Here is a 10,536-nt window from a genome sequence, read left to right on the forward strand (position 1 = left end):
GAGTCTGCCTCTAAGATTACTACTGTACATCATCAGTAACAACACTGCAATCATTTTCAGTCAAACAGGACAGGGTTCACTTTACCTATATAGCTAAACCTATAGCTGTTCTCAACGTATACTTTGTAGAACTGTGATTTTGCCTTTAAAGTCCCACAGCTGACTATCTAGAGTACTTTAAACAAGGTGACTTTCCAACTTTCAGTCAAATTCCAGCTTAAACTTCCCCCAAATAAATGACGTTCAGTACAAAGTGTACATTACACGTATCAACATTGTGAGGATACAGTATGAGATCTTTGAATTTCGATCCCTCCAATAAATCTCCAGACAGAATGCATACAATTCAGGACTACTGCAATTAATTAAATTACAACTTTTTGAGTTGATTTTTATAATTTCCTTTCCGTCTTAAATATTCCGTACTAAGTTCAACAAAACTTTAATTTCGTATAAAAAAAAATAAAAGTTACCCTAAAGTTGTTAAGTCTGAAAATTTTCCAATATATTTGCTTTTTGTATGCAGTTAATATTACTAATTAACATGAAAACAGCCAAGCTGGCCCAAAATGTTGAGATGATTTGAAACAAATTTCAGTAACTAACTGCACCATCAGTTTGTGATAAAATATTCAAAATTATCCAAGTTTGATGAATTGTCATCTTAATTTGAGGAATACTCTAAAGATTTAATATAATTTTGCACCATGTTGATGCAAAACCATTGTTAACTAATAAACACAACTGGTCTGCACTTTATCTTCTGTTGCTATGTGAGTGCTCACTACTGAATAATGGATTAATACCTAACAGTAGTAATTAATGTAGGCCTACTTCACAAGTTAAAACGACATTTTAAATGTAAATGAAGAAGCCTCTCAAACTAACAAAAGCAGCTTTATGTTAGTTCTGCTAATGAATTATCTTCTTAGTAAGTAGATCCAATGAACCAAGACTCTTGTAATTACAGCAAACAAAATTATTGAACCGCAATGGGATTACTATAGAAAGCGAACTGATATGGTACAGTATTTAAATCCGAGAAACTTGTAAACAAATTTAAAGCTAGACAGATTATCTGGATTTCACCACACAACAAACTCTATGTCTGTTTGGTTTTGAGTTTTATTTACGTGCTTTCTCTGTCTGCAAGCACATGAAAGTTATTGAAATGTCATCATTATACAGAAGGCCTACAGTAGCTGCCAGTTTTAGCACATTCTACAGAACACAGAAAATTTAGTTTTCACAAGGACTTTCCTGGGTAATTCTGACCCTTCCAAATTTTTCCCAGACATTGAGTAATATGTTAAAGCAGACCATAAGATGTCTGTGAGCTGGATGATGATTGGTGGCTGGCCATAAAATGGTTGTTGAAGTTTTATCAAAAGTGATCATTATTTGCTTCGCAAGCATATTTGGGGTCAACATGTACTGTAACCCTTAAGCCCGGTATAAAAACCAGAACAAGAAACACCACGCTTCAAGTCTAGTGCCTGTAGTAAGTACAGTACCTTTACTGTATGTCCCATTGCCAAGTTACTAATCACTTTTATTTTGTTTTAGTCAGACCCAAATCAAACAGATTAATCCACCGATACAATTTTCACATAAATTCTAGAATCATCTTTTGGAAAATTTGTAACGAAGTGAACAAAGCTCTTTTGCCAGAGATATGAAGGGTAGTTTTGACAAACTGGGTCAAGTTTTCCAGTCTTAAATTGTCTAGATTTTATCAGATGCAGATGCTAAAACATACCTGGTTTGTTTATCTACGACTGACCACATTACATGTCTCCTCACTACTACCGTACTCAAAGTCATCTCTGGAGTAGTACATAGAGTATCTGACCATTCTAATCTACTACCCTGCATCTCATCCTACTATACCATCCAGAGTGTCATATCAACAATATCTATAGTGAGATTGCAGCTTGTTGTGTTCTGAAGCAATTGAATTGAGTGGGCGTTGTGGTCAAGTGGTATTAGGCAGTGGACTTGTGATCTAAGGATTACAGGTTCGAGTCCTGGCTGGCCAGATCATGCCTTGTGTTCTTGGGCAAGGCACTTTATCTCCATTGCCTTTCTTCACCCAGGTGTATAAATGGGTACTTGCGAGGTAACTTGTAAAAATAGTTGCGTGCGCTGGTTTGTGGCTGCACCCTATGGGAAGTCCCCCGGGGGACACATGGTTGTGGTGCACTCTGGTGCCTCAGGAGAGATTGATTGAATTGTGCACACTTTGGTGTGTAGGTGCGACAAGTTACCAATGACCAGGGTTAAGTTGTTAAGTCGTGTGAGAGGGCCTTGGCCTTGAACAAGACTGTAAACCTAAATAATAAATAACAATAATCATAAATTTATATACTGAGTTTCTTTCCACAATATTGGCACTCTGGTTTTTCTTCCAAATTTTTTGGGAGGCCCTCAGGAAATTTTGTTGGCAACCCTAAATAGCTCTATTGGTGACCCCAGATTTGACTACCATGGGGTTCTTGACCCAAGTGATACAAGCAAAGAATGGAATATGGAAACAAAGCTATTTGAAGTAATGTAAAGTACAAATGAAATATAACAATAGGTCACTGCGATGGTCAGCAGTCCCTAGAGCTCTCTCTAAAACATTGACCACTCACCTGTGCCCAGTTATTAGCTACAGCCTTCGTGGTCATCTCATTTGATGTTGCTTGGATATTAACTTTATGATCAGCATCAATTGGACTACCATAATTAAACTGTACATACAGTAGGTCACAAAATGTCAGACAAACTGACTGCATACTTGTTACACATTGCGGGGAAAAACCATAGTTGACAAAAGGCAAACAATTGCAGCTACAGTAGGCTTGCAAAGCAAATAGTAGGAATCAGATGAACGAGACTTGACTGCACATGTACTTTTTTACGGCACATATGCACAGTACTCGGCCAGAAATGGTGACATAAGGTTACAGCCCAACTTATAGCACAAAATCTAATAAACTCAGCTACACCAGGACTGCGGATGTTAGGTGAACTTTATGTCAGTCCTTTCACCTGTAGAGGCTTGGTTAACGATGTGATTCATATTAGCACCATTCATTTAAAGCAGCTATATATAGCAAACATTTAATACCTAGATCAAAATGAAGTGACGACAGTACAAACTTACAGTTCTAATATTAGCACCATTTCTGTGGTTGATTCAAAGACCTCGTGAAGGGAGATGACGTTGGGGTGTTGGAGCTCTCGCAGGATGCTGATCTCCCGTACGATGTCGTCCCTTCTGAGCCCACGCCGACTGACCGCATTTCTTCGTTTCTTGATAAATTTACCAGCGAACAACTTCTTTGTACTTCTCTCGACTACTTCTCGGACTTCGGAGTACTTTCCCCTGTTGGTCGGAGAAATTTATTAAAAGAAAACAAATAATTAAAAAGATACAAATTAACTTCATCAATTTCATACACCTTGCACAGAATTTCAGAAATGAAGATTAAAGTACTGTATACTCATCATGACATCAGTTAACTCCCTAAAACTTACTTGTTTCAGAAATTATGAGCAATGCTTCTTCCTTGAGAGTGCAAGGGTATACAGTCTGTGTGTTGTTGGAAAACATATTTAGAGTGTTATAAATATGCAGTTAATTTTTCCCCAACACATAATTGGTTATAATAATAAGGTACGATGTTACACTACCTGCACATAAAATTTCAATACAGATGTGAAATTAATGAATAACAACAATTGAGGGAGGCTGGGGGGGGGGGGGGGGGTTGATGGTTCTTTTACACAAGCAGGCTGTTGTTAACAATTTAACAGACATCACTGTGACTACAGCATACCAAGTTAGATTGCATCAGAGACCAAACACTCTAACAGATCTGATGTACTGTACAGTGTTACTGTGGAGGTTCATTCAATGTACTACTATGTTTACAGTATGGACTGTATATTATAATAAATGCATACCCACGCATACAACAGTACAGTAGGGATTCTGGACTTCCAGGTTTCCACATCTACAGTATGTGTAAGCCCATTTTTATGCCTGATACTCTACGCATGTTAATTGACTGTACTTTTCAGTGCCTTTGTGATACATTACAGTATGTGGTATAATTTTCAGTTACCTGTATATTATATTCTATATACTGTATTGTATTAGTTAAGTGTACTCTTCTGTCATTGTTTGCACAATACTGTCTTCAGGAACAGGTAAACAATGAGCGACAAGGGCACATTGACAGGAATTTCCCCGGGCTACCATTTTAAGAAAGGTTCCTCATTGAATAATGGTGACCCTACAAGCTTCATTCATGAATAACAAACATGTCCAGGAATTCCAAATATTGAACAACTCTACAATCTGGATGTCTAGTCCTATAATACTGTTTGCTGAACTGCAGCTACTATAGATCTGTAAGAAGTGCATGTCTATCCCATATAGAAAACATTGAGTTTAACATAAAAAAGAGCTTAGTATCATTATTTACAGTGTAAATGCATGCAAGTGAAGGCAAATGAATTGAAAACGTAATGAGAAGGAAAACCCAGAACAGTGAACAAAATACCAGCCTCCACCGGGATTCGAACCCGGGCCTCCCGCTTTGTACGCGGACACCCTAACCAACTAGGCTATGGACGCTGATTGTATGTCCAGAGGTTCGAAACCAGTAAGGAAGGTCGTACTTCCACTGTAGGCGTTTGACACCTGTATTGATCAATACTAGTTCTGTTTTTGGTGACATATTTTGCCTTACTCTAGAGATCAAACATGATGCTAACCAACTCGAAAATCATTTGTGATTCCTAAAGCCGGTTCTCGAAAGAGATACTTTGAACAGACTTTATGTTAATGAAATGGAGGTAAACGACAAAGGCAAACGAATTTATATAATTGAAAATGTCATGAGAAGGAAAATCCAGAACAGTGAAGAAACATATATGAAAACGTAATGAGAAGGAAAATACAGTTCTAACAGTGAAAAAACTGCCAGCCTCCACTGGGATTCGAACCCGGGCCTCCCGCTTTGTAAGCGGACACCCTAACCAACTAGGCCATGGACGCTGATTGTATGTCCAGAGGTTCGAAACCGGTAAGGTAGGTCGTAATTCCACTGTAGGTGTTTGACACCTGTATCAAACAATACTAGTTCTGTTTTGGTGACATATTTTGCCTTGTAAACTCCAGAGATCAAACATGATGCTAACCAACTCGAAAATCATTTGTGATTCCTAAAGCCGGATCTCGAAAGAGATACTTTGAACAGACTTTATGTTAATGGAATGGAGGTAAATGACAAAGGCAAATGAATATATATATAATGACATCATCTTGAATCCTTCTTAGTGGATAATTGCACTGATGGATACTGAGGCACTACATGGGGACTGCATAAGCACTTGTATAAACATCTACATTTAGCTGTATGCAAACTGAACACTTTGAAAAATGCCAAAGGTACAGATTGAGATGCTCAAAATGACTGCTGACAAGAAACAAATTACCGTATGGGGCCAGACAAAAGGCTTCTTTTAACTTTCATGTTTTGTATAAATCTTTGCCACGATCGTGAGGTACAGTGATACCCACACTCGACTGTGAGACAGGCATTACTGTGCATAACTTAACTGGATGGTAATTATGTATTCATCCATGTCATAAAAACATCATAATCATCATTCATTGACTCTGGAATGTCTCACTTGACTCCTTTAGACAGGAAAGATAAAACTGTTAGATCCACAAAATAACTTACGCTTAAGGGAAGCTGATCTAAATGTCAACCTACAGTATGCCATTGCATGAGTCACTTTAAATTTCATATGACTAAACTAATAGTAATTCTCTATACATGTACAAAGTATTCCTTGCGTTAGAGTTGCTTTCAATATGACTATATGGTTTGGTGTAATATGTAAATACACTTAACTGTACTTACTGTAGGGTGTGCCATATAGTATGGCAAGCTTTTACATTAATACACTTAATTAATACACTAAATTAACTAGGTAATCTTTTACCTGTAGATAATCTTGTACCAGATCATAATTTGTACAGAAAGTGTGTAACTACCGTAGAAACTACTGTATTAAAAGTTATTTTCTCGTTGATGTGTTAACCAGTTGTACAACGCTGAAAATCTGAGCAAAGTGTAAAATACAAGACTGGAAGTATATAGAGGTTATGTATTGAATAAAGCAAAACATCGCTGTCATGTGACTTCTACACTTGCTCAAATCTTCAGTCTGACAGTCTGTTACATGAAGAAATTCTCAAAAACCTCTATCGGCTCAAATTACTGGATGTTTGGGAATGTCTTTCATCATACTATTAAAGAATCTCCATCAAAAAGTATACAGTAAGTATATACAGTGCCTTCTTGTTGATACAATGGTTGGGTTTTCTTCTACTTAAATAGGCAGTGTGGAAGAGACCAAAGACAAGTCCAGATATTTAAATATAACAAGTACTATATATATATATATATACTGTAGCAGCATGTCTAAATAAATTCTTCACTGTCTTAGAGTTACTCCAACACATTATGTTGATCATTGAAATGCTGAATGACAAATTTGTAATAACATTAGACTGTAAATCGGAGACTGAATGTCAGTACCATACAGTAGCACAATATATACCCAGCGAGTTCCATAACAACTCCCTGATATACCCAACCAAACAAGACAAAGCAAGTTTAGAAATACATGAATCCAACTGTCACGCAATTGTTATAGCCAGCTCCTATTTCTGTAGATTCTTTTATGAGTTCAGACAACCCCATCAAAACAAACTAAGATACTATAGAATTACATACCTCCCTGGGTTGTGTCTAGGTGACTTTTATCACAGCATCATGTATTTCCTGGTTCCAGGAAGTAGACCCACAGAGCAACAGCTTTATACCAACAACAAGAAGATTTGAGTTTAATAGTATACTAGCTCTGTCAACTGGCAAAGAGTGACATGATATATATGTGAATTAATTTTTATTACTTTTTATTATGATATAAAGTAGATTATATCTTCAATATATAGTTTGTGTAGTATCAACACTTATTACTACATATGCACATGTATTGTATACTGTAAGGTTGTTGTTTACACCAACTTACCCCCTTTGTAAACCCTCAAGGACCTTTAGCCTTGACCTTAAAACCTTTTCAACAAGTATTCCAAATTCACCAAATGTGTTTAAAAACAGTACTTATTTCTAAATTCAATTACTGTAAGAATATCATGAAGACTCACTGTTGCAATACAAAGCCTAATGTTCCTAGATCAGTTACTCTGCTATGTAGTATGTATATACATGTACATGGAATCTTTTCATGGTGTTATGATAGCCATTATTTTTCAGACATGTACTTTGCAGTTTGCATCCATCATCCTACAGTCCAGGGGCCTGACCTTGTGGATCACCATGTGGTCCTAAACTGTGCACAGCAAGATACCTCATAAAGGGAACCATTGCCTTGCCAGCATTTTGGAGAACTGTGTCAAGTCAACTTTAATAGTGTTGAAGACTTCAAAAATTTATTCTGTAGAAAAAAAACAACTAAGTACTATATTTGTTATTCCATTTGATTGAAATTAATGTACTGAAGGTGCTTGCAAGGTTACCCAACCAGCCAACTTGTGAGTTACATGAATTTGTTACATAGAACCTGCAAACATATTCAGTCTGTCTAGTATCAAATTTAGCAAAGAAGGAGGCTGGCGAAGGATGTGGGGGGACGGGAAGAAACAGAAGAGGATGTACATGACCTTGGACTCTTGGAGGTAAACTGGGAAAGTTTGGTGGTAACTTATGAACTGCATACAACTTTGGAGAAATAATGTGGTTGTTATTGACTTGTTCAAAGTGCAAAGCACCATACTACTGTATGTCTATCGTGCATATTAAACTTCACCGACAGAACATCAGTAAATATTAATTCTGAGGTTGTTAAATTTGTATTATAGACCTTCTAATCATGTCTCTTCTCATTTGCTTTATTCCCATGTGCATTTGAAGTTATTATCAATTGATGTTTTAGTGCTGCAAATTACACTGCGAGTGTACAGTATGCTAGCTTGGATGACACGTTTGTCTAAATACAGTGTGTAGAGTGCACTGTGATTTCGTACACAGAGCTTAACTGGGATAACTGGGAGTTAACACTTCAAACCAAATTATCAAACCAGATATTTGCAATCTGTAAGCATAGTCAACAATTATAACTGCTCATTTCCTCCAATTAACTCAGGCAAGATTTCCATCTGTAATTACAATTCCCATTGTTTAACACATCCTCTTGAATACAGAATGCAGAACGCACCCGGCAAAATATAGTAACGAAAGGAACGTCTGAATCGGTTCGTACAGGTCTACAATAGGTCTACAAAGAGGCTGCCAATATTACAAAGATAAGCTGACAATTTAGATTTCCCATTTGTCAACAAAGAAACAAAACAAATTGATCTCTTATATGATAGGAGGCCTCGATGAGATTCCGTTGGCACACTGACCTGAACTCTAAATGGCCGATTGAAGCATTTACAGTGTATATTAAACTGATACTCTGTATGGTCCATTGCTCTAATTACACATAAACTTTGTACAATGGTCACTCCTGAACGTTACAACTCCAGAAACTGAGTACTTGTGAAAATTATTCCAGGGGTTACTAATTGAAAACTACAGAGAGCCATCAATGCTCAAACTTTCATACAATATCTTCATATTGTTCTCAAGAATTTTTTCTTATTAGCAGACCTGATGGATGGCTCCATTCAATTCCAAAACTTTTACAACGTCCCAAACACTTTTAGACAGTTATCTTGGCTAGTGACATAACAAAATACTCTGGGAATTTGTTATCAGATAATATCAAACAAAAGAACCGATATAAATTTAACAACAAAAGCAACTTGAAGAAAACAGCTTCAGTTACTACCTAGCTAAGGTAATTATTTGCTGTGGGGGTTGTCCGGTCAAAGACTAGATGCTTACCGAATGTACATCAATTTGAATTGCATTGTCACCAAATACCACCAAATAGTTAAATAATAAATTTGTATCACCACCAGCTTACACATCTCTACTACCAGTACCATGTACTGTACCTACTACGTAGTGACATACTGTACCAGCACGTGCTGGTCATTGTTAGTTTGCTACATTTTTGGACAACCCAAATTGTAAAGCTTGGTTGTCCAAATACCATCAGAGAAAATCCTTAAAAAATTGCCCTGCTTCCCACTATGATGTTAAAAGTATGTAGCCTAGTGCCTACTTGGTTCTTAGTCTGAAAGGTACAGTGTATCACCATTGTTCTTTGAATAATATTATTTCTAAAACAGGGGTAGGCAATCGTATACAAGAACAGGTAAAGCAATTGATAGGTTCTCTTATTTTTACTTAAGCCCCAGGAAGAGTTGAATGAAATCCAAAACAAGTTAATTTGGCCTATTTAACTGGGTAGGCCTAGGTAAGAAAGATCACAACCTACATTTTCAAGCACATATATGGCTTGAGCATAGGCCTAAATTAATATTCGTAATATTTCTAAATGTCCCCGAACAAATGTTCTATTCTACCAGGCGACTAATACTCGAAATGTATTCAAACCTACTTAACAACAATTAGACCCTGACATAGCAAGGCAAATTTAACGTTCCATTTGGCCAGTGAAAAAGATTGCAGCACATTGAAGCACCGTGATCTGATATTTGAACGTACAGCAACAGCCTCCTAAAGCGACAGTGTACTATTATTCATGACTCACCTGCCTAAATCTTCACCGATTTCATAGAAATCCTCAACAGGTTCACTTCTTATATATTCCATTCTAGATCAGCCACTCTACACCATACAATGAAATAAAGTTGTTCATTTTAATAGTTCTTTCATCAAAATCAGAGACCTGAATTATAAGATAAATCCATATTTTCTCACAGCCCGGGATAACTTCACGGGCGTCACGTGTAGAAAATTCGTGAGAAGTAAATATTGTCAGAAAGTCAGTCACTGTGTTGTGTCACTCAGCTCCGCTAGCGCTGTCTGATCTGAAGCGCAATGAACCGTAATATAACAAGCTGACTATAACTATATACCCATGACTAGCTAGATTTCCTTCATTTATCTTGACTTTTGTTGTACACTGTTGGAAAACGCTCTGCGTCATAGCAACACCGGTGACTCTAAAAATGTGAAAAATTCTTCCCTTCGAGGAAACTCAGAGGACAAAAGACATAATGCTGGTGTTGGAAGTTAGATCTGCAAGCAGTGTTGTTTACTCTAATTACTTTGTATATGTGGAAACAACATAATTAATAGCATGTTTCAAATAGTTTTACTATTGTAAACAGCATAATGTGTAATTTCAAGGATTGGGCTGGGAATTGGTTTCTTTAGCTGTAAAGTGTACAAATCAACCATCCACAATGCTAACAGTACTCTCCTGGCAAGAAGAAAAGCAAAGAACGGCAACAACAACATTTTGTACTAGGCAATACAGAAGGTACGTTTTGAAACTGCATGCAAGCAACTGCATCAAAGTTCA

General features: G+C 36.9%; 1 protein-coding gene across 3 annotated transcripts in view; it reads right to left on the reverse strand.

Annotated features, from left to right (window-relative positions):
• The window catches only part of LOC139978597 (death-associated protein kinase 1-like), a 90,828-nt gene that overhangs the window by 59,586 nt on the left and 20,706 nt on the right, over positions 1 to 10,536 (reverse strand). The window contains exons 1-2 of one of the 3 annotated variants that reach the window (XM_071988936.1): positions 9,760 to 10,043; positions 3,152 to 3,373 (exon numbers count right to left, since the gene is read on the reverse strand). In XM_071988936.1, the coding sequence (XP_071845037.1) occupies positions 3,152 to 3,373; positions 9,760 to 9,821 (284 nt within the window). In that variant the 5' untranslated portion in view covers positions 9,822 to 10,043. Of the gene's footprint in view, positions 1 to 3,151; positions 3,374 to 9,759; positions 10,044 to 10,536 lie in introns of those variants that run through there. The other 2 variants (XM_071988934.1, XM_071988935.1) reach the window with 2 other exon arrangements.

This window comes from Apostichopus japonicus, chromosome 13, assembly GCF_037975245.1.
Source record: "Apostichopus japonicus isolate 1M-3 chromosome 13, ASM3797524v1, whole genome shotgun sequence".
Classification (NCBI taxonomy): Eukaryota; Metazoa; Echinodermata; class Holothuroidea; order Aspidochirotida; family Stichopodidae; genus Apostichopus; species Apostichopus japonicus.